Source organism: Ambystoma mexicanum, chromosome 4p (genome assembly GCF_040938575.1).
Source record: "Ambystoma mexicanum isolate Mex_15411 chromosome 4p, UKY_AmexF1_1, whole genome shotgun sequence".
NCBI lineage: Eukaryota > Metazoa > Chordata > Amphibia > Caudata > Ambystomatidae > Ambystoma > Ambystoma mexicanum.
This window is the reverse complement of record NC_090927.1, coordinates 709,477,537-709,502,842: the sequence shown is the minus strand read 5'-3', so window position 1 is coordinate 709,502,842 and position 25,306 is coordinate 709,477,537. Positions and strand designations below refer to the sequence as shown.

The following is a 25,306-nucleotide window of genomic DNA, read 5'->3' as shown; positions in this document are numbered from 1 at the left end:
ATTGTACCAGGCCTATGAGGCTTTGACCATTAAGATTGTAACTTGCATGTGGTCATATGATGGCTATACATGGCTTATGAATAATTTGGTTGGCGTAATATGATAATGTTCTGGCATTTGAGGCCGGACTTGGGCTGAATTGACAGCACATGCGCATGCAAGGTTGTATCTTCCATACAATGCCGTTAGCTGGTGTCCGACGATGTAATTGCTGTAAGATGGTTTGATCTGCATGTACGAGGTTTTACTTGGCATATGGTAGCACCTGCACAGGAATCTTTAAGTAGCACATGCTGCCTCATAACAGTCATTAGATGACATTCAAGGACAATATTAGGGTGTACAAGCATCTTAAAGCATTGCCCTCGGCCTATGCTTGGTGCCTACCAAAAAAGGGGCCCACCTGGGATATCAAGGAAGCACCCTTGTTAACATATGGTTGCAATAAAATGTGCCTATTTTGGTGGCTTTTCGTTATTTCATTGATCTTACTCAAATCATTGCTTCTGTTTAAATCGGTTCCTGTGTGATCATTGGGGTCAAACGTTCACATCACTTCCAATGTTCTCTCCACCAAATATTGGAATCATCAAAGAACACATACCTAGGAGACAGATAACCTTGCACAAATGTGCTTGCTGGCCTAGCCAATGCTAGGAGCAGCTCGTCAGTAAAAGCAAGGGGGAACTAGTAAGCCTCACTAGCAAGAGACCGCTTACGTGTTTCTGATAAAACAGGGACACAAATGCAGTCAAAAGCAGTCCAATGTTTAGCACCCAAACCAGCCCATGCATTTGTGATCAGAGCTGGGTAGACCTGGTAACTAGATGTACCTTTTTAAACCAGACCCTGACAACCTGCATAACATAACTTCCACTTACAAACTATTGCTATCTGCTACTTTTTTCCAACTGGTTCATTTTTTTTGCCTCAAGTCTGATTTCTAGAATGTATTTGATCAGAGGTTTGCAACTTGTGGCTCTCTAGAAGGTTTAGACTACAACGCCCATGTTTTGTCACCAATAACTGTGCTGGCGAAGGCTGATGAGAGGTGAAATCCAAAACATCTGCAGAACCAAAAGGTGCAGATCCGTGTATTTGATTGTTTAAAATCACCCAAGCCTGACAAAGTCACAGAGTAACATTACCTGAAGCTAAACATTTCGGCTCTGAAAACACACTTGGAGGTAGGAAACGCAGAACTGCTCTGCCATGCTGCATAAAATGAGTGCCCACAATGCAGGCTTTGCAGGCTTCCACACTACCACTTGGTTGTTTAAATCCATTTTTAAAAATAGCTGTGGGTCACTGTCACAACTGGGTCATACAGTCTAGGGCAAGGATAGGAGCGCGATTGCAGATATGTAATCAGCATCTACCTACAGATGCATCCCCTTTAGGCACGGGGAGGAAAAAACATCACCTAACATGCCACACCGGGCCTACTGAGGTGAGCACTCAGAGGGCAAGTCTTTATATGAATAGTCCTATAGGCACTAAGGAATTCAAGGGAAAGCATACTTGCTTTCAAATGATGTACAACTCACAGAAAATTGGGAACCATCAACACATCGTGCCTAGAAACACATGTGCAGAGGCGCGTTATAAATGACTTATCATATCACAGATGCATTAAGGATGGAGAGAGAAAGTAAGGAAATCATCTAACCTGATGTGCTGCCCGTTTCTTCGAAATCAATGTTGCCAAGGTGCAAGACGCCGGCAACCACCCGGAACAGATCGAGCTTCTCCGTGTCATCCAGGCCAATCTTCTTCATGGCTATGCACATGCGGTTGAAATCTCCATGGTCATCCAGCAGCGGGTCCTTCAGCGAGCCATGCTTAAGGTACTGCAAGGGAACAGCAAAAGAAACCGGTTATCTTTGTTCTAAACTCTTTCCTTGTAACAAGTTCAAATGAATAAGAAATGCTTTGGATCAAAGTCAAACTATTAAAAACCACAATTGGGGTAATTTGCATGCATCTTAGTTATACTAAAGTACACGTTACACACAGCTGTAAACATCAAGCGTGTACTTTATAAACTTGAATCGCATCAAACATGTTCACTTAATACTGCAGTGTGAAAGAGAGCCAGTTACAAACAATTGTTGAACTTAATGGGAATGCCACAACCTGCGCGGAAGAGAGCCTAATGGAGAAGCCCCGCCCACTTATCGAGATAACAGCTGAAGGGCTGCTGTTTATGTGGCCTTTTCAAGGTGCAAGGCGTTGTAATGTGTTCAGGCGGCATCGATTACACATTATCTGTGCCTTCTTACAGGCTGCTCATCGGCAAAGCAATCACCAAACAATTAACAGCGCAATGTGTTGCTTCACTAAACCCCATAAGGCTCTGAATAATAGCTCACCTAACAGCAGCATCACCCGCCTCACGAGTGCGCAGCGTTCTAGACACCATTTCAGTGTTCACACTTTGCAAAGTGCAAGAAAAATAATGAAAGAGACCCACATTGTTTTAGGGCACCTGCAGGTTTGGCGCGCTTTCTCAGAAAGGCGCAATGTGCATGGCATTAGAGGATGCAACATGCAAAAGGGACAATTATTTTCAACAAAGATGACGGGTACATAATATACAACCACCTTTGTTTAGTAAGGGAATATAAACAAAGTAGATTTTAGAATGGCGGAATGATGTAATGCTAGATGGGAGAGTTGACCTATACGCATATGGAAAATTGACCCCATTTTTCTAAAAACTCTTTTTGACCAGATGTCTTATATTTACCAATTACAATAGCATAATAATGCAACTGCTTTATAACTGAGAAAATCAGATCATTACTCAAGACATATTTTTAAACCAAAACACATTTTTTAAAAGGATGCCCATTATAAGAAGAGAAACTCTTTTCTGTCAACGACACAGGCACATTGTTTATGGCCACTTACATATCAAAACCCCATACCCTCTTTTTCCACCCTCCCACTCTAAGCTACACTCCCCCCCTGTACCCAGATTTCTTTAGTCTGCTGTAAATGTTAACGAATATTAAATTCATTACAAAGTCAGTAACCAGCCCATTCTTCACTAATCTGAGTTTAGCAGAATCCTAAAACCATAAGCTTGTCATTTGATGAAACACCAACCCTGAAAAATACCCCATAACCTTCGCTTTCGAAAAATGAACCTGGATAAAGTTCAGGAAACGATGATCTGCCAGTCCCTGGAATCCAAGGTTAAGACCCAGTTGGAGTGGAGTTCAAGAGGACAGATAAGTGGGGTCAAACTACCTGGCTTACATAATGTTCCCTTTCAGTTATTGTTCCTCTACCAGTGACAATTTATACAATACAGGAATGTCCACAACCTGCATCTGTAAAAATATATTCTGTATAAAGTTGTTCAAAGGAAATAACTAAAAAGTATTTACAAGTAAATAAAATAACAGTGATTTCATATGAGCATAACATTTTCCCATAAATCTGCAACGTCTGCCTGCTCTTCTAGAAAGGCTCACACACACTTTGTGAAAACAAATATCCACAGTCTCACTGTTATTCTATGGGTCCATAGAACTCACTGAATCAGTGGTGATAAGTAGGTCTTGCCTACAATCCCCCAAAAGCAAGCAGGGCCTAAATAATACCTCTAGACAGGCCGGAGGGCCTAAAAGTAGTGTTGGCGTCCCAGAGTAAAATGAAGGAGCCTGCTGTGGGGCAGGGATGAGCATTCTGAAGATGATCACATATAGCCAGTTCCCAGGTTTGTAACGACGACTAGATCTGTGCGGTTATAGTCTTCTTGAACTTTGATCCTTTCCTCAGGCAACGGAGAGGCCGAATGCCGGAAGAAAAGTCCAGAATAATACAGAGACCCACAGGGAAGAAGCTGGAGAAGAGCAAACTGCTGCGGTGGAAGAGCCCCCGTGGCTCTCATCTCAAACCGACAGAGAGAATGATGGAGGTAGGGGATGGAGGGACGGGGTGCTCGAAGTAGGCCATAACCACTGGACTGTGGTGACTCTGCTTCTCACCCTAACCCATGGACAGACTAGCCAGAGGTTCTGAGAATCCAGAAAATAATCTGCTTGGTGTGTTTGTGTGCCTCATTTCTTGTAAAATGGAGGATTTGCCCCATCTCTTATGTCTTGAAATCTTGCATTGCTAAGGACATTCCCAATGTTTTACAACATTCCCTACATTGATTTCAACGGAGCTCCCAGCAATTCCATTAAGTGCTCAACATTCTGGCTGCTTTTGGTGTCAGAGGTCATTTTAGCATCAGCCATCTATCCAACTCATATGTTTTGAGGGCACTGGACAGTCCTTTTGTTGCTAATAGATGGAGAGGTCCCGCCCAATATGTTTTTCCTTTGTTTTACATTGTAACACAGCTCACCTTCAGTGGGAAGCTACAAGGACACTGTGTCCCATTTTCCTATGATCAAGTAACATTTGCGTTCCTTCACTGATGTGCGTGGGAGTGGCTGGTGACAGTGAACCATGTTTTATACATCTTTCCAGTGCGTTACTATGCACTATTCTTTTTTCCACGATAATGCCTTTTTGAGATTTGTATATTCAAAAATCAGAAAGCGTCTACCTTTCCCTGGCCACCTGTTACGAAGGGATTTGGTGAGTGATCCATGCGATTCATCACAGCTGCCTGTTCACCCCCCAAGGGGCCTCCGATTGCTACTGCGCTCACAGCATTGTGAATTCAGAGTGTTCTACTTTTCAATTTAACCTGCATTGCCTCCTGTGGTCTGTGGGTTTCTACTGGCAACTGTTTTTCTGAGAAGCTGCTTGCTGGGTGAGTGGGTTCGACATATCAATCTATTTGGGCTTGCTGTGACTCCCACATGCAGTCGCTAATTTAGATAACCCTATCATACTTGATTTTTGTGTGCTCCCGGGTTACAGTCAGACTCCACATACTACTTGGAGGACCTTATAACAATCTTTCTTCCTTCAATGTCAAGTTATGTGCATTTCCAATGTGATCTTGGTCATTTTTACATCCCACTTCTGAGCCTGAATGCTAGGGCAAAGGGAGGCAAGAAGCAAACTCCACTTAACTTTACCAAGAAGATGCCTTCCGAGCAATCATTTGCACCTCATGCGAGTCGCCAGCACATCTAGATAAGGTGACTCAACCCCAGCCCCCAACAGTGCAGTTATGTTGGCACACAAAGCCAGGTTTCAACTCCATGAGCCTCAAGATTGACAACTTTGCGATCAACGTTGAGGAGAGTGGTATGATGTCTAACTGAAAAGAGTACTGGTGCTGTGGAGGACAGGGTGATTTATTATCATCTGGAGAATACAACCCAAAAGATGAAGAGTGTCAAGGTAAAGAATGAAGAGCTTGAAGATCACTATGCAACATGTTCCCATCCTTGGCATACCTGAATCCACCTCAACTTTAAACATGGAAACATTTGTTGAAACTCTGCTCAGGAAACTCATGCACAAACTGCCATTTTCACCACAGCTCCTCGAGGAAAGGTGCACAAATCCATGGCACCATCTCCTAAGCCTAGACAGCTGGCCTGCCCTAATGTGGCGCATCTCCAGAACTACGACACCCGTGATTTGATTCTCCACAAATCTTGCATGTTTGGAGATTAGCAGTATGACAATAACAAAAGAAATAGCAACCATTATCTTACTTTAGTGGTTCAGTCAGAGTATTGCAATGTTATCACAGTTTAGTTGGAGCTTTGTGAAAGGGACCTTAGGTACTGTGAGAAACCTAGGGGTATTCTCCCATGTAGACCCTAAGAATCCTCTATTTAGGTGGCCAGGGGAGGGCCATCGCTATTGGATCCAAACCCTGGCGATGGACGAGCGAGAGAGGATCACTGAGTGGGGGGGGTGTTGGGTTGTGGCCATGGCGATACCCCAGGTGAGGCCTGGTATGCTGAGGGGGTGATAGGTGAGAAAGAGGAGGTCCCGGAAGCCTTCATGGGGTATGCAGATCCCATTGTCCCCGATCCAAGATGGAGACAAGGGTGTCACACCGGAACAAAAGCTGGCAAGCAGGTGAGCAAGGTAAGACATGACTATCCCTAACACCCATTCGCCTTCCCCTAGTTTGGATCCTAGAAATTACTATAAAAACCGGTGCTCCAATAGAGACAGACCAGCGAGGGAGGATTACATGAGTGGAGGGTCGCAGGGGATCCAGAGAAGAACACCCAAGGTTGAGACCTGGTATTCCCCCTTTTCCCATTACACCTAAAAACCCTGGCCCTCAGTTTTCTTGGGAAAATTCCAATCCCATTCCATCACCCCCTCCCCATTTCCGACAAGTACTAGGAAGGGGAAGTGGCAACTGGGAGCACGGAGGATTACCCATAGAAACAACATAGGAATACAAAGTGAGGCCTACCATGTAAGACCTTTGAATTGTCCCGCTAATAGAGTCAGGCAAGGTCAGGCACTTTATTCCGACTATTCACACCTGACTCCACTTTACTCTTTACACCAGTGTGGGATGTATTAACCCACTTATGCTCTGCCCTGCGGGATCACTGTGTCCTGGTGGTGCCAGAATCATCAAAATGGCAGCAAAACCCCTGGGCACACCAAAACCTATGGAAATCGCGCTCTACAAAGCACAAAAAGATGGTTGCCAAATCTACCGTGCACGTTGTCAGTGGTGGAACGGAGACCTCACTCCTGAAACATGTAATTGGGCTGCCAAACCAGTAAAAATGGAGCCGGCATGAAAAGCAGTGCTTGCTGAAAGAAATCTGGAATCTTGTTTTTAAAATCTTTCTTGGTGCTGAAAATACAGAATGCTGGTCCAAAACACCCACAAAAATCCAATCTTCTTGCTGGGTGTCACATTTTACTGAATTCACAAAATTATTGTGGAATTGCAATATCCTGGAAAGCTGAATTGGTCAGCAAAACACCCACAGCACAGCACAAGTATGCCTGCCTGTGGATCTGTCAAAATCTGGACGCAGTACCAGCGGCCGCCTGAATGACTGTTTCAAAAGCATGCATTAAAACTGTAAACCTGTACCATTGTAATTTAATGTCTGAAATCTAAGTGACCTGTTATCAAGAGTAACCTAGGTTGTAACTATTTAAACTTAATTGTTTAGAGTCTGGAATCAGTGTTCTAGCTGCTTGTTTTAAAATTACAAGTTTATTTAAACCAAGAAAAATTGCAACAAAATGACATTTAAAATTAAGCCGGACTCCAAACCAAACCACAAACAACTTCCTCCGCAGGGGCCAGGCACCTCCCTTCTGCTCTCTAGACCAGGACCTCACACCCTTGTGTTGATTAAGAGGGGAGGGGAACTTGGGAGAGCACAATGGACTTCCTCCAAGGCAAGAAGGTGCTAATCAGGAAGGATTATAAATGGCCTCTGCCAGAAGGAAGGGGGCGGAGATTGCTTCCGAGCTGCAAGAAGGAGAAGGAGGCGGGGACAGACAACTTTTGTTGATTTACAATGGACAAAAAGCATATTTCGAAAAAAGACTGATAATTTAATTTATACAATTGTAAAAAATATTTAAACCCCGGACTTCGGAACCTCATTTTTGGCTGCACATTTTAAGAGGAGCCAGAACTCTGTGCTATGTTCTGGGAAGGAACTGTAGAAATTGTGGTTTTAGATCCAATTGCAATTATGTCAAAAAGCATGAAAATAAATTCTCACGCTCATGCCCAGATACAATGCGCATTTTTGGATAAAGTAGATATTGTGTTCTGGCCCAAAAGGGCAAAATTCTGTCAAAAGCTGACACAAGATCCTACAATGACAGGGCTTGGAAGAGCATTTGCTCCACAAAATATGTGATCTAGATATGTTATTGGTATAAAGTTTGCAACATTGTAAGTATGTATTATACTAAAAGTAGATTTCATGTTCAAAAGCCAAGGGAGAGGGGAGAGGGGAGACTCTAGCCAGCCTAGGGGGTGCGCTTAGGATAATCTAGCATACACACCCCTTTATCAAATGCAGAAATAGAGAAAGCTGAGGACTTAGAAGACAGACAGATCCACCCACTATCCTGATCCTGGCGAAGCACCCTGAAGGAGATCCATCCATATTCCTTGCTCCAGACTCCAGAAACTTTGCAAGCAGAAAGGCCCATTCCATTAGTTGATCCATTTTCAACTAGGCCTTGAATTTCCAGAACTAGAATCCCACCACCAAAGGGGAACATCAAAGAAAACAGCCAGGCTGTGCTGTAACTGCTTGCCTGCCAAATAATTATCTGCAGAACCAGGGCAGATTGAACCCAATCATGTGCCGTGCTGTGCCGATCCTGTCCAGTCCTGTCGTGCGGTGACCAGAGCGCCGTGCTGATTGCAGACCCAGTCCTGTCGTGCAGTGTGCCCAGCAGCCTGTCCCAGTCCGGTGTGCCCAGCAGAATTCCTGTCCAGAAATCTTGATTGACCAGAATTCCTGACCGTTCTGTTCAAACGTATATAGTGAGTATCCATAGTATAGGACTGTCACTAGCCTATGTACTGTCCATAGCAATCCCTATCCAAATCCATCCTATCTTATCTTCAGAACTGCATTGTTAGAAATATTTTTGAATTGCCTGAACGCTTTATCTTATCCCCACTACCTACCTTCTGTAATAGTATTGTTAAACATATCTTTGCGCTGATATATCTCATCTGAAGAAGGCAAGCTCCTCGGCAGGCAAAAACATGATCCAGAGGCGTCCTGGTCCAGTGGCTGTGCTCCCTTGTAGTATTTGCTTCTTCCTAGTCATTCCCTAGTATAAAGAAATCCTGTGTCTTTTGAAAGCGCATCCCTGTTTTTCCCATTCTTGTGCCTCTATTTGAAAAAAACCGACCTCCAGTAAAACATCCATAACTTTTTCAATTGTTATGCTAGAAACTTGTAGCTAACATCCACAGCTTTCCATAGAACCAAAAACCCATCTCAAATCCCTATAGTTTTCCCGCAATCGCGATTACTGCGCACGGAAAAGTTTGGCGCAAATTTTCATTTTGGCAAAATATTACACGTGTAAAATAGCTTTTCATTGCACCCGACCTCAAATTTCAGTTTGCACATTGCTTATTGGTGTCAAATCATTGCTAGTGTTTGTCTGCAACCATATAAAGCGGCTCCCATTAGAATTTAAACAATTTCAGTCATTCAGCCCATATTTAGTGTTTTACCCAATCCATTCTCAGACAACTTTAAAAACCATTTTGACAGTTTGCTAATCAATTCTGTTTCTCTCTTGTGTTTGCTGGGGGGAAATTGGGATTGACATTGTATTTGAATTCTGCATTCCTGAAACCTGTTCTCTCCCCTCCTCTCTCTCTACATTGCATATTGGTGGGGTGAGGGGTGTGCAGGGGGAAAGAGTAACCACATTGCTATTTGATTTAAACACACACCCACAAAAGTATTATTGCTGTGCTGCATTGTTTTTGCTCATTATTACTCCTTGTGATTAAAGAGATTGCTTAGTGTGTCATCCCCCATTGGAGATTATTATATCCCCATAAAAATAGAGCCATTATATTGTGAACTACATAAATAAATATTGTAACTTTGCAAACCAGCCTGATTCCTGGTTCAGTGTGACCGGGGGGGGAGGTTCCAAGAGAGGGGCGTGATTTAAGTGGTAGGTAAGTGGTACATCGTTCAGAATAAAAGAACTTTTAGACACAAATAAATAAGGATTTCACTTACACCAGTATAAAGTGTGGTTCTGCCCAAGAGTATGAGCGAGCTGGAGTTGCTGATGGAACCAGGAGAGCCAGGGAGCAGGAAGCTGCAGCGGGAGAAGCCTGGAGAGTCTGGAGGACAGTGACACGCCGAGACCATGGCCCGGTGTGTTTGAGTGGCTGCAGCGTGGCTAGGGAGCTGTGTCTTCAGAGAGCCAGAGTGAGGCAGACTGCTACCTGCTGGCCAAGTCCTGAAAAATGCTTGTTCCCTTGGGACGTGTGCCAGTCCCAAGGTCATCTGAGGGGCAGGTGGTGAGACCCTGACCTCAACCCAGTGTATCCTGAGGAGACAGCTCGCCAGCGCTGTGCTTCCTGGTGAGTATCGTGAAGTGAAGATAGAAATTCGGGAGGGTGAGGGTGGCTGCAGCGGGAGTGGAAGCAGACTAGATTTGTATGTGGCATGAAAGTGAAGAAAGCAGAAAGAAGGCGAGAAGGTAAAGAAAGCGGAAAGCTAGAGTCAGAAAAGCAGAAAGAAAGATGCGTTTGCGGTGCAGGAATAAAGAGAAAAGATGAAAGTGAACTGTAAAGAATATAAGGGAAAATGGTGCAAGCGACCCAAAAAACAAAGTGAGAAAGCGAAAGAAAACCAAGAGAGGGTGCATGCAACCCAAAACAGAGTGGCCCGACAGACTAGAATAGTGAAAGTAAAAGTGAGAGAAAGCACAGATAGGGTGCGGGCAGCCCGAAAGCAGGGAAACACAGTACTAGCGACCCAAAGGCTGAAAAGGGAAAGTGCCATAGAGGCACAACAAAGAGAAAGGACGGTGCAAGGGTGCATAACCAAAGAAAGAGTAACAGAGTGTGCCAGGGGTACGATAAAGACAAGAGGAGTGTGCAAGAAGCGCAGTAAAGTGAATAGAGGGTGCAAGTGTGCACAGCAAAAGGAAAGAAAGGTGAAAGGAAAAACCAGAGTGGAAAGGGCACAGGAAGGAAAAGGTGCCAGAAAACAGATAAAAAGTACAAAGAGAAGGGTCAGAAGTCAGAGTGGGGAAGAACCAAAGCACAGCGTTTTCTAAAGTCTCTGACACCACCCCATGTAAAGAACTGTGTGTTAAAATGGTGCATCCTGACAAGGTGAACATTTGTTTGAAACTAGAGAGGCAGTCAGTGCAGGAGCTACATTTTTTCGAGTCTGTCTTCATTGTTTATGAGCAGGTGGTGCAAATACACCAAAACCTCTCCCAGAGAGGCAGTAGGTGCTGACTGGGCAAACCGCAGGCCTCCGAGTCGGGCTCTAAAGCACAAAAAGTTCTCCATCGATTGGAATCCACAGGCCTATCCACAGGGGAAAGGTGGGAAGTTGACCGACACGCGAAAGTAGTAAACAGTGCAACTTCTTTTCCAATTGTAATGCAGCCTGACTTTCTACTTACTCGCGGTAAGCCTGTTCCTACATAGAATACTCACACTCTGTGGGTACTGTGCGGGCATGGCGAGTATATAATTGTCCGATCATTGGAACAATCATTGCATCAAATATATTGTACTGTAACCCGAGAGCTGAAGACTGCAGACGGAAGGCCTTTGACTCAATTTTTTTTGGGGATATTATTGCATCAAGAACACTTGGTACTCTATTTCTAGAGGAGTGACGACTGCGGGCATATTGCCTTTGAGTCAGTTCTCTGTGGAAGCCATTACGACTCATGGCTTATATGGTCACGGCTCTCGACATCTGAGTTTATTACAATTTCCACGAAGGGCTGACAACTGCGGGCTGACGACCCTTGAGTCGGTCTTCTTGGTGATTGTATTGAGGGGGTTTGCAATATTTTAGTACTTTTGTCACATCGTACATTGAGGTCCGGGGCAGTGCTGCACTCAGGCACAGCAACACCCCCTTTTCACTTAGCCAATGGCATATTGCTTTCGCCAAGATTTAAACAACAGAAACAACATAAATCCGTGGACACTAGTGCTCGGCTGTCTGAGCCTGCGAGTGACGGAGTAAATGGGAACAGACTCCCTTGGTGGAAGAGGGGACATGTTCACTATAGCATTTAGCCGGTCAGATAGCACAGCGAGTAGAGCGCTCGCTTTGACATCCGTGCAGAGCCTTCTGACACAGGTTCGAATCCCAGCAGGGCCAAACTCAGCCTTTCATCCTTCCGAGGTCGATAAATGAGCCCCACACACCGTGGGAAATAAGCAGCAATCAGATACCAAGGGTTTGTAGTGATATATAAATGTCCAAACAAACTATGGGGCAAAGGGGGCTGGGTGATTGGAGGTGGTTTTGATATCCCCAAATTCTTCACGGGGACTAGGTAAACTTTCACAAAGAAGTATTCCTCCAGAAACTCTACACAACATGCTAGCAGCTCCTAAACAGGTGCGCCTTCATGCTGCATTTCCACCCTCTACCCCGAAACAGCATGGAGACTTACACATATGGCCACACTCTGCTCTGCCTGGCCTGCAGCAATAGATTTCTACAGCAGATGACTTCGTTTTTGGCTCTCAACAGGTTCATTCCTTCACGCCCAAGGATTCATCAGGCAACAAGGGGGGATGGAACCATGTGGACTACAATTTGGGTCAAGAAGTGTCTGAGAGAAATGTGTGTGGCAACTCTACCGAGAGCCTGCATGATGACTCTTATGAATTTAACAATGGAGAGCAGGGGTATTGTGAAAGATATTACAACTTGGAATTGCTGTCTGGATGTGAAATGGCCAAGTCTCCCGTTCCCATTTCTACGGCCCCCAAAAGGGCTATGGGTGGGTCGGGGCAAGTTGAGGCCAATCAGAGCCGGGGAATTGAGCAGCCATCCGACTATAGCGATCCAGCCCTCCATAGGATGTCCCGATGGCCCCCAAAGGGTCAAAAGTAACTTTTAAATATCTCTCGAGGTCCACCCTAAATTCACAAGTGTATTTCCTCTACTAAGCCATCAAGGATCTAAATGCAAGGGGTTGTCTATTGGGGCTGCAGGAAATGATACCCATGTGAGAACTAATGTAACGCTGATTACAAGAAAAAACATGTTATACCAGAGACCGGACTGGCAGGTATCCAGTCTATCAGTGGCGTGAGAAGCCCCAAAATCCCTATTTTCATCATTTCCGGCAGAAGATTTTTGAACTAAACCTCCACCACTCGAGTCACACAGGCTTAGAGAAGAGCATAGTTGGGGGACATTTTCTACAAACATTAACAAACAGCTAACAGCACTCTTATGACCAACAAGAACTGATTTAAAGTGCAGTGAGGTCCGATACATCGTGGGAACGGTACTGGACCCTTTGGCTGCGAAAATTGAGCTTGACTGCAGAAATCCAAACCCCCTCCGTCAAGGCCCACTCCCAGATCTATAACACCCCCATGCAGAGGAGGAGGAAACGGGTGCCACACTGCTTGTTCAGGTAAAACATTGTAGTAGAATTGTCCGTCCTGACCAGTACAGACCTGTCTGTGATGAAGGGCAGAAATGCCTTGAGGGACAGGCCCACTGCCCTGAGCTTTAGCAGATTGATTTGCATGACGGCTTCCACCCTGGCCCATTAGCCAAAATCATGTAGCACTCCATGGTAGCCCACCAGCCCGAAAAAGAGGAGTCCATCAGCCCCGGACAGGTGACGGTGGCTCCCACAGAAAGATTGCCGCCCATCAACCACCAGCAGCAAGCAGGAGGCGCGGGGGGTATTGGGATCCTGTCCGTCTCCTGATACAGATTGGCCTAGGTGGAGCTGGAGGCGCCTCATCTTGAGGTAAGCGTGCTTTACACTGAGCAAACAGGAGGCCATCAGGCCGAGAAGCTGCTGGAACCACCATGTAGAGGTGGTCGTGTTTGCCAGAAAGTGCCCTATCACCTTGCAAAGGCAAAGAATCCTCTCTGTTGAACGGCTGTGTTCCAATGCACCCCTTAGAAGACCAGATCCTGGGAGGGGTACAAGTGTAGTGGCTTCTGATTGAAGGAGAACCACAGCTGATGAAGACTATCCGGCAACCTCCGGAAGGAGTGTATTAATCCTTCAAGTGATCCCCACCCTCACCAGCCAGCCATCTAGATAGAGGTATAGGTGATGGCCCTCTAAGCAGAGAAGATCCAACACTGCGTTCATCAACTTTGTGAAGACACGAGGGGCCGAGTTCAAACCGAAAGACAGCACCTTGTACTGAAAGTGATACAACAATCGTGAACTGCAGAAACCTCTGAGGAGGTTGGTAGATGGGGATGTACAGATATGCATCCTTGAGGTCTAGGAACACATCCAGTCACCTGCACAGAGACTCTGCTATGTGCACAGGAGTAATCATCTTAAAGCGTTCTAGCCATAAGGACAGATTGAGAAATGACATGTCTGTCCAGGACATCCCTCAGGCCAGCCTGGCTGTTCTTGGGCACTGCAAAAATCCTGGAGTAGAAACCGGAGCCCCTGTCTGAGTGAGGAACCCGTTCTACCGCCTGCATTTCCAAGAGCGAAAGTACCTCACGAAAAAGAGGCAGGTCCCCCATCTGACGAAGAGGAGAGGGTGGTAGAGAAAAAGGAAGAGAATCCTGTGGAGACTGTGGATAGGATCCAGAGGTTCTTGAAAAGACACTTCAGCTGTCCTGGAAAAGAGCCAGTCAGCTCCCTAACGGGGAGCTCTGTTCCCCGAGGGTGACACCACTGTTTCTTGGCTTCTGAGGCATGAGCAGAGGAGGGGGAGCAGAAATACCTGTCCAAAGTCCTCTGCTGCTTCCTCCTGTTGTCGCTGGAGGACCGGTCAGGCCTCGGTGTACCGTGGTCCCGAAACCCCTTGAAGCCAGTGAAAGAGCTGGGTTTAAATTCAGTCCTGCCCTGAGACTGAGGGAAGGACTTTTGCTCTGGCTTTGTCAGGATGGCCAAGGACTTGGTGGTTTGAGTGGAGGTTTTCTTCTTTGTCAACTCATCATTGGTTGAACAATGAAAGAGGTCCACGGCCACTCTCTTGCATGTCAGATGAAAACCTAATGGCTGCGACCGCCAGGTAAAAGGTTGTGGTGAGTTAGCTTTCTTAGCCTCTCGGTCTGCGTCATTCTCCCCTGACCTGTGTCCCCCCTCCCCAGAGACTTGCCCCTCTGCCCGTGCCCCTAGACCGGGTGTGCCCCCTTCCCTGGTGATTCCTTCCCACGTGGTTCCTTCGCACTCTTCCTGCGTTGCACTCCCTTGTCCCGTCCTCTGCCTGCGTGGTTCCTTCGCAATCCTTGATCGCACGTGCTCTGCATCCCTTCCATCCCTGGGTACACTTGGGCCTGCGCGGCCTTTGCGCTTGTGCTTTCCTTGCAATCCTGATTGCGTGTGCTCGCGCCCCTTCCATCCCTGGCTACGCTCGTGCCTGTGTGTCCTCTGCCCGTGTGATTCCTTTGCAAACCTTGATCGTGTGTGTGCTCCTCGCCCCTTCCATCCCTGCTACGCTTGTGCCTGTGCGTCCTCTGCTCGCGTGGTTCTCTCACAATCCTCGATCGCGTATGCTCTGCGCCCCTTCCATCCTTGGTGCGCTCGCTCCTACGTCACCCTGTGCCTCCCCTGCTCCCCCTGTAATCCCCCCACCCTTTTCTGCTGTTTTTTCTTATTTGAGCCCTATTTTTGCTTGGCTGCACCATTTTATTTTGGGTCTGCTATTTTAGACTGCTATATACTTGCTCTGCCTACTTCTGTATGTTTTTCACTTTTCTCTTTAGGTTCCCTTGATCATTGTTTTGTTACTTAGCACTCGCTCTGCCTGTTCCCGGTTGTGTTGCTTCTCATGTTTTTCACTCTTCTGCTTCGGTTCCCTTGATCATTGTTCTGTTAATTAGCCCTCGTTCTGACTGGTTGTTCCCGGTTGTGTTCCTGTTTCTTTCAGGTTCCCTCGTTCTTACCGTTAACTGGATTGTTTTCACATCTACTTGACTGCTCTTAGTTGTCTCATCAAGTCCATTGTGTATTTTATTAATTTGTTCTTGCTGTGGCAAATGTGAACCCGACTGAGGGATGCCTGCAAACTAAAATTGGCCTGAGACCGGCTGAGGGAGGCTAATTCCATAAAAAAAGATCTGAGCCCGGCTGAGGGGGATCCAGGGTAAACAGTGAATCGCTCGACTTGAAAATTTGGAAAGGAACTTTTTTTTTGTTGTTTTTGGTACATCAGGCTCCCTGGATCAAGAGACTTTCCACGTAAGAGACTTGGGAACAGAAGTCCCTGATGTTGGTAAAAGGAACTGTGTCCTTGTGCCAAAGAAGCCCAAAAGTGTGCTATGCTCGAGTGAACCGCCTCGTCCCATATTAAAAACGGGGGGAAGGGAGGCCAATGACCTTAACATCCGGACTTATTTTATGAACACTTTTCTTTTTCGTTAACATTACCCTACACTATTTGTAACTTAGCGGTAAGGATTGGCACTCAGTTTTTCTATTATATGACCTTTTTATTTGACGAGACTCCACTAGGACTGTATTATTATTATTTTATATTGTAGCTTGCTCCCATCTTAGATTTAGGTTTAGATAAATGTTTTTCACGCCCTTGATAAAGTTCAATAAACACCCTTGAATTGTGGTTGTGTCTGTCTCCCTTACAGTGGCTAATGACCCAGCAGTGCTCCCACTGACTATTTTGAGACCATCCCTCTTCAACAACTACTACCAGCAGCTGTTGTAGCCCATTATGCTCCAAGAAATCAAAGTTATTGATGTTCTGCCTTCCTCTAAAACTGTCAGGGAGGATGGTTTGTCATCTGAGCTTCATAAGGAATTTGGTTTGCTCCTAACCCCCAATAACCGGAGGGCCGGGAGGAGGCAATCAAACCCAGTCTCCTGCCTGGCATCATGCGCAATGCTCTGATCATCTGGTTATTGAAACCATACAAGAATCCTCTGCTTTGTGGGTTCTACAGCTCAATTTTGCTGACCAATACATATGTACACATTTTTGCAAAGATATTAGCAGATAGATTAATTCATTACACTATTCATCCATCCCAATCAGTCTGGACTTATATTCTGGGAAGATCCATGGCCCTTATTTTGCATTGCCTTTTCTGTGTTTTATTTAATTTTGTAAGCATATTTGTTAACTGTTTTGAGGATTATGGGATTTCAGGGGTATTTATTAACATCAGGGCGCACAATCAACAAGGACATATCCGAGACAAGGCAGAAACCTATAAATGTCTACAATTTATGTTTTTAAAAAGGGAGTGTTTTCAAACGTTTCCTAAAGATCAATAGCCTTTTTTTCTGGTATAGATCTACAGGCAAGCATTCCAAGCCTGAGCTGCCTGAACCGGAAAAGACCGACTATTGCCTCTTGTTCTTTTAACTCGAGGGATGGCTACATGGTGCGTGGAACTGGAGCGTAGAGACCTGCTCGGTTTCTATGGTTCCAAGCTTTTTTTTTAGATACAGAAGTGCTTTCCCTTAGAGGCACTTGTGAGTCAGTGTGATCACTTTGAAGCGCCCCCTCCACCCTCGTAGCCACTGGTAACCAGTGTAGTTCACTCCTCGTCCTGGTTGTGTGCTCTCTTCTTGAAGTGTTACTGACAATCCTAGTTGCCTCATTTTGTATTACTTGGAGCTTCTGGATACATTCTTTACTTGTGCCGCTATGTGGGGTATTGCAGTAATCCAGTCTTGGCATTATAGCTCCAACAAGTGGTTTGCAATTTCTACGGGCTACTAAGGGTTTGATCTGTCTCAGTACTCAGATGTTAATGGGATTTTTTTTCTACTCCGTCCACATGGGCCTCTGCCCCAAGGGAGGCCTCCAAAAAAACACCTTGCATTTTTGCTTTGTCTACCACTGGAATGTAACAACCTTCCACCTTACAAAACAGTAAGCTCGGGGCCCAATTTAGCCCTGGCTTGCCTCGATCCATAGACCAAAATTTCCATTTTGGCACTACTTAGGCATAGCCAACTTGTTGTCAGTAAATCTGCCTCAGTTTAGCAGAATCTTTCACATAGTCCCCACTCAATTCCATCAGCAGCTGAATGTCATCTGCATAGTTCGTAAATAGTATACACATGTATTCCAGCTGGTCACAAAGGGGCCTAATATAAACATTAAATAGGGCTGGGGATAAGCATGCGCCCTGTGGAACCCCACACTGTGTCTCTGCACATTCTGAGGAGGCATGCCCCAGCATACCTTTAACCTTCTGCTACTTAAGAATTAATTGATCCAGTCAATGGTCTCCCCTGAGCAATTTCCTGCATGTGCCAGTGTCTTCAATAAATGGTCATGGTCTAGTAAATTAAGAGCAGCAGACAGGCCCAGTAATATCAATAGTGCTGTCTTGCTTTTGTCGAGAGTATTGAGCATCTGTGTTTGCAGATCCAAAAGGGCACTTTCCTGACTGTCTTAAGTGAAGAATATCAGTTTCCTCAAGGTAGTCTTGGAATAGTGAAGCAGCAATTGTATCGACTATTTTTAACAAGAAGGGAGTATTGGTGATAGGCCTAAAATCAGATGCTTCTTTGGGGTTTAGGCCAGGTCTTCATTACTAATGGGGTCACAACAACTTCCTTAATAGCGTCAGGAACAGATTGACGTAACCAACCAAGGAAAGGGGAGAAAGACTTAATATATCCTAGGATAACCTTGGAGGGGAATACATCACCCGGGCACGCAGTGGAATGCATTTTGTGAAGGATTCTTTCCATCTCAAAAGTAGCAATAGGTTTAAACAGAAATATCCGTTTGCTTTCCTCTGTCCTCAACTCTTCCAAAACCTCTTCAGTACTTCAACTGTTTGTAATCTTGATGAGGGCAAGATTAACTTTGTCAGAGAAGGCTTGTTGTACTCTAACACAGTCCTCTCTTCCTGGTACAAATGGAAGTGACTGTACTTTGGATTTCTCATGGCTTCTGAAAATTTTGAACATTTGTTTTGTATCATTCTCTGCCTTTTCAATTTGTGCCTTATAAAAAGTTTTTTTGTTTCGTACATTTTGGTTTTATATATATTTTTTCTGTAGATTCCATGCAATCTTATTGGCATCAGATACATTTTTCACCCAGGCCCGCTCAGCCTGCATTTTAATTTTTGTTAAGGTCAGTGAAGGCTGTAGTGAACCAATTCTGATGACATGGCTTATCTCTTGTAGTATTAGATTTCATAGGAACCACTTTGTCTTAGAGTGAACTTAACTGCAAACCATAGACATCTGCTAGTTTGCTTGCTTGGGGAGTCCCTATTAATGGTTGCATCCATGATAATTTGGAGTCAGCTGTCCAAGACCTTTGTTTTTACTTTACGATCCAAATGATATACGCTAGGTCTACTTCTAGGTTCTGTGTAGCAAGGGACAGACACAGGGTTTGTTTTTGGGGGCACCAGAGAAGGTAATAGTGCCCATTATCACCATTTTTGTGTGCTCTCTGCAATGACTTGCTGCTTTCGTAAGGGATAGACTGAGGATAATGGGGGGAGAAGGAGACATCGACTGGAAAGAGGGGAAGGAAATCTGAATATGTGAAATTACAATGTTCTGAATGTAACCGTTACGTCATTTTCATTATGTGTACAAATTGTTTGCAGCAGATCATAAATAAATGTATTAAAAATAAATAAGGGAGAGCCTTTCTTACTGCGGTATTGCGCTGGACATAGGGCAATCGTGCCACTCTAAGCGGATGATGTCCTCCGGTACATTTGAAATCCTGAGCCCAATCTTCTTCGAATCAACTACAAGATTGATCGATTTGGAGAATTCTCAGGCCTATGTATCAACTGGTCTGTCTTGTCCGTTTCCCTTCGATGAAGGCCACAGCTCGCCCATTGATATAGGAGTGTACAAGTTGACCCCCCAAATCTATAACATATCTCAGGATGTGTCTACATCAATTTGGCTACACCTTTTTAGCTGAATCATATATCTTACTGTAAGGGGGTATCTATACTTCTGCCCACTATATAGTTGGGGTAGAGGCACAGAGCACCCCACCCAAGGTGCTCTAATGGTAGCTATGGACGAGCAACCAAGGGTGAGATTCAAGGGAGGTGATGCAGGCTGGTTCTTAGGTACAGTGAATCCCCAAGCTACCCACAATGGAATGTCCACACACTATGCTAGGTGATAACACAGTCCTTTTAATAAGGCAATAAGCCCCGAGCCTGCGGGCTATTACCACATAACATTATAAGCCCAAGAGTAGCGAGGGCCTTAATGAAGGCACGGGGGCATTACCTTGTGTGGTAATGGCCTGCAGGCTCGGGGCTTACTGCCATTAGTACCCCGGCCCATTAGACCGGGGTACTAAAGGCATTTTTTTCCGGTTCCGTAACACTGAGGCATTTCGGACAGAAAAAACAAATGTCAAAAAATGGCTACTGGGAAGGGAAAACGTAGTCAGTTTTCCCTTTCCATGGCGGCCATTGAAAATAAGTGGAAAAAAGTCAACAAACAAAATGGCCACCATGGAAGGGAGAAGGGACTATGTGTAGTTCCTTCTCCCTTTCCATGGCGGCCATTCAGGAAAAAGAAAAAAAGTAAACTGAAAAATGGCCGCCATGGGAAGGATAGAAAGGACTATGTGTAGTGCCTTCTTCCTTTCCATGATGGCCTGTCACAGATCGGGAGCGGACACACTGGGGACAGAAGTGTTCCCAGCGCATCCGCTCTCGAAATGGACAGAAAAGAAGTTAAGTGGGGGTGGGAGGATGACGAGGGAATTCTGTGGATGGGGGGAGGAGGGGGACTTACTGGATTCCCCGGCAAAGGGAGATGGTGGTTGCCAGCCTGAGGAGGCTCAGGGCAGCGAGATTACCGTGTGGTAACACCCGCGTTCTGAGCCTCCCCATTGGCTGGGAGGCCCCCACACTCCCCTCGCCGGGTACTAATAAAGGATAAAAATCAGGTAGATAAACACAAATAAATAAGACTCACTTTGTGCTAGAAATCTAAACAGGTAACTTAACTTAAGATGTATGTCCAGTTCTACTTGTTACCACTGTTACCTTTAAATTCAATTGTAATGCACCAACTGCTGACAGTTATTAAAAAGCATTTAAATGGGGTTAACTTAATAAAACAACTGTAGATAGGCAGGTAATAATTAGAACATAGGCAAGATGCTTTCTTTAGCATACAAAATACAGTAATGTGTGAGGATCCCTCCAGCTGGGTAACCTGTATAAGTTGTATATGACAGCCCAGTCCAAATATGCTCATTAAAGGTCTGCTCCTCTTTCTACAGATCCCACTACACCAAAGTACCTGGGAAGCCACAGGAGAGCATAATCCTAGACGAATCTGGGACCCCTGGATAAATCCTGAGGATGGAAGATGCACTTCCTCAACACAGTACTTTCGGTGCTTTGGCAGGGGAAGTGGTGGAGTTTCCTGGCTTTACTCAATGAGACCCCTTGAGGATGCCCCCACCCCCACCCTCAAAGAAGGAATCACTGGGAGGTCGGTGTAGAGAAAAAGAAGGGAACCAAGCAGTGTTGGAAAGGCAACAATGCAGGTCTGTCGCAGTGGTCTCTAATGACAGAGTGCTATGCCGGCTGTGGATGTCCCATGAAGATGCAACTTGATGTGGACATCGACAAGGCTTGGCTGAAGAAGATAAGACCCTTGGTGGGAGTGGATGACATTCAGTGGTGACGGGGACCATGGCAGAGGTAGGTGTCAGGTTTTGGGATTTCACAGTTTACTGACCTTCAGTTCTTTGCTACTGCAGGCACAACATAGATCTCAGGATAGCTTCTGGTGACCTGGACATGGCCACTGGACTGGACTGCAGACCCACACCAAGTGTGGACCCTCAGGACGTCTTCTTCAGAGTTTGGTGGCAGGAAACCCACTTGTCGACACTCCTCTGCAGGCAGCGACCCTGAACCTTCTCCAGCAGGGAAAAGTGGACAGATGTCATGGCATGGATCTCCCTAAAAGGATTCTTCAGTGATTTGGAACTTTGGCAGCTTTGGGTGTCAAGCAGCACTATGCCAGGGTACCCCCTCTTCTGGGTGATACATAGCAACTTGGCATCCAGCAGTCACAAACAGTCCTCCGGACCCTGGGCGACACAAACTGACTTCTAGGCTTCAATATGTCCATACACTCCTCTTCTGGACCCACGAAGATCCCTTCTCTGGATGGCAGGCACACAGGACTGGCTTCCAGGACACTTTGGGTGAAGAGCAGAAGTTACACAATGTCCCCTTGTAGCTAGGGAAAGAGGTCACCTATCCAGGTCCTCTCTGGTTCAGTCCTCGAGTCAGCACAGCAGCTTTTGGATTACTTGAAGTTTTGCAGCGACAGACATCTTCCTCCAGCTGCAATCCAGGGTGCAAGCTTAAAATGACTTCTGCTTCAGGTTTCTTGTTTCAGCTTCTGACAAGGAGGTGAGTGTGAGACCCCCAGTTATACAAACCACTATCTATTCATTCAGGGTGAGCCAATCACACACAAGTGCAGTCATGCAGGCAGCAACCAATCAGACTCACAGGCATTTAGGCCATTCACCAGAAACCAGACACCCACAGCACAGGATGTCGATTGGGGGCTACTCCCCAGCCTATTAGTGCACTACACGGCATCCATTGCAGTTTCAGTCAGGGCTGGCTCAGGCATTGTATCACACAACCAAAACCAGACCACCACAACACAGAATGCATATGGACTACGTGCTCCATTCAGGCAGGCTCCACCCCAAGGGTGTACTTTGAGGGGTCAGAAATGAGATTTCAATGTATTTCAAATGGATCAACTGGTGTACTACCCCATCAGGAATCCCTTTTCTGGGACCCGCAGATCCCCTGGTAGACTTCCCTGCCAGGCATCTTCTCCCCAAATGCTCACTGCCTGATGTGCTCGTTTCACCAGGGCTTCTTTTTAAGGTCCTTACTGTCTTTCAGTATAGCACAGTTATATTCCTTCACAGTCTATACTTTCTTGGCTTGAGGTATTACTTGTTCCAACTTTCCCCACATGAATCTCACATATGGAGTTCTGTCTTAATTCCTTCACTATTATTCCTCGGCTTGTGGCAATACTCGCTTCAACCTTCCCCATATTGGCATCTCAGATGACAATTTGGGCAAATTCTGTCATTGTATTCTACTTGGTCAGTATTCAAAATAAGTTCTTAATGGCTCATATGCCTGTTGGTACGCCCCAGGGTCCCCAACTTCTGTGGGCAGACTCACTGGTGTTTGGTAGCGTTGCTGACCTATGGCACATTGCTGCAGTGAACCTTTCACTCTGGGACAGCGTTTCCCGCTCTGCACACCTTCTCTCAGCTACTCTGCCAGCTCTGCGTTTATACACTGTTAATCATGCAGCTTCTGGACACGATAGATAAGATAGATAGCTTTGCTGTTGCTGCCAGCTCCCCAGCGGTTCTCCCACACTGCCTGCAGTGTCTTCTGTCGCCTCACGCCACACCGGTAGGTACTGCTTGCGAGTGGCAGTCTGAAAGTTCCTGCCTTCTCCAGCACGGTCCGTTCCCCTGCTGTTGCCTTCTTCCTCAGTTCCGCTTCCTTCTTCCGTTCTGCTTCTCTCTTTTCCTCCAATACGGACACCATTTATAAATGTCCTGGACACATCGATCTCATCACAACAACTAGCCTGCATGTTTAGCTTAGTGTTTCCTTTAATCCAAATTAACTCCTTATCCCTCTTCGTCTCAATACGTGAGGCTTTGTGGGAGTTGGAGTCCATAGGATTGACAGGACCTCTACGGTGATTTTGTTTAAGATTTATGGTTAGCACAAAAACAGAGATAGGAGATGTTATGTATATATGAGGTGGGAATGGTATTCTGCTCAGTATGCCATCAGGTGTCATGGGGCTTTCTTCATAAGGGGGGGAAGAATACAGCATCTCACCTAATGGAGTCATCATCTCCTCTCAGTAGTTGTCCCCTCCCACATGATCCTCCCTCATAATACAACCCTAAGAGTCAGGATCAGGTAGCGGCTGTCGTCCGCATTCCATGTGGGAGGAGACCATCACCGGGGAATCAGTGACAACTTTGCAGGATTCATTACTGTACCCACAACAAGCAGCCCCAGGGAAGGCTCCAGCCAGTCTTGCAGGAGGCAAACCCAGAGCCAAATATGGTCCTCCCACCCAGCAACCATTCAGGGGAAGGGAACAGAGCAAGTGCTTCTCCAGACTTTGAGAAACAAGGGGGTAAGGCAACGGAAACCAAGAGGCCACAAGTGGCCACAAGGGGCCATCTTGCTTTTCTGTAGGAATCAATTGATTCCTATGGCAGGGCCTGGGTATTCCAAACATGGAGGATACCCAGAGTCACTGTCAAATCAGCATGTAGCTGCCACCAGCCCATACCCTGCTCTGTGGGCAAAGCATATACATTAGGAGTACAAGGGTGCACCCCTATTCATGGGTGCCCTAAAGGTATCCCATGGATACAGTTCACCAAAAGGTAAACATTAAGAGCTGCACTGCCAAGGGTCAAAACTGGACTCCTGTGCATAAAAAACACACAGAAAAAACCAACAGAGAAGTGGCAAGACAAGGACGAGGAGGCCCTGTCCCTCCAAAAGCATTTCTAGTATCACACTTACCTTTTTACTCAGTGTTGAGGATCAAACGATGGGTAATGGTGAGATCAACCGCAAGAAATGACCATATGAGAAAATGTGATGTCGTGAGGCAAAAATAATAATCTTTCCAAAAGAAATATTATAGTGCAGTCTATTGTCTAATTTTTTATGAAACAATTTGAGTATGAGTGACATGTTTGCAAATTAATGGGATATTAAATGATGTCAAATAACCAAACAATTGGAGTGTTTGTTATATATAGTCACTGTCTCGCTACATTTAACATCCTGAAATATGTGCTTATATTGTTACCTTTCTTTAAATTGTTATTAATTTGACATTATTTGTTTGCAATAAATATTTAAGAATTATAGACGTAGGAAGGGGTCATTATCACAGGGTAATTACCACCCCCGAGCTGTGGCCCGAGGTAAAAGGGCTATACATTTGGGAAGGACAATTGCCCCTAGCAATAAACACTCAAGCGATCTATGGGGCTGTGCTTGAGCAGTAAAATATTTTGTAGGCAATACGAGAAATGGACTGCATTCTAGATGCCTAAGAGGCAGTCAATGACTGCTGTGTACATATTATAATTTATGTTAAAGGCAAGTGCATTGGGTTCCCCATTAGTCAAAATTAAATTAAAGTCTCTGGTATTAATATTTTCTATGTATCCCAAAGGGAATCTATTAGAGACTGGTTGTTTGCTCTTGTATAGCAGATGTAATGGTTTCCAAATATTTGTCCCTATGCACAACAATTCAAAATGACTGCTTCAAGTAGATTAGCCCAATAGTAGAGAAACCGCATGGGCTAGAACGTGCTCTGGCAGAATCTTCCACAAATCTGAACATAGGACAGAATGAACGGGAGTGAACTTGACCAAGTTTGAAAAGGCAATTTTGGCAGTAGACACAGAGTTCTGCCTCATTCAAGTGCTTAACATTGCCTCTGTGTCATGAAATGTCTTTCAAAAGATGGTACTAGAGAATGGTGAGTAACGGGTGCTAACAACACTATGAATGTAGAAGACACTTATATTTGGCCCTACCTAAAAGATGTGGAGCACACAAAGGACATTACAGTTCAGCCTGTTCTAGCAAACAGATGCAACCAAAGGATGCAAACACGCAGAAGACAAGTGGCA

The 25,306-nt window shown here is 45.4% G+C and overlaps 1 protein-coding gene across 8 annotated transcripts in view; it reads right to left on the bottom strand.

Moving 5' to 3' along the window:
• MYO6 (myosin VI) overlaps nucleotides 1-25,306 on the bottom strand; it is a 1,279,197-nt gene that overhangs the window by 724,088 nt on the left and 529,803 nt on the right. For all 8 annotated transcript variants that reach the window (XM_069606282.1, XM_069606276.1, XM_069606277.1 and 5 more), the window contains exon 11: nucleotides 1,670-1,850. In XM_069606282.1, the coding sequence (XP_069462383.1) occupies nucleotides 1,670-1,850 (181 nt within the window). The remainder of the gene's footprint in view (nucleotides 1-1,669; nucleotides 1,851-25,306) is intronic.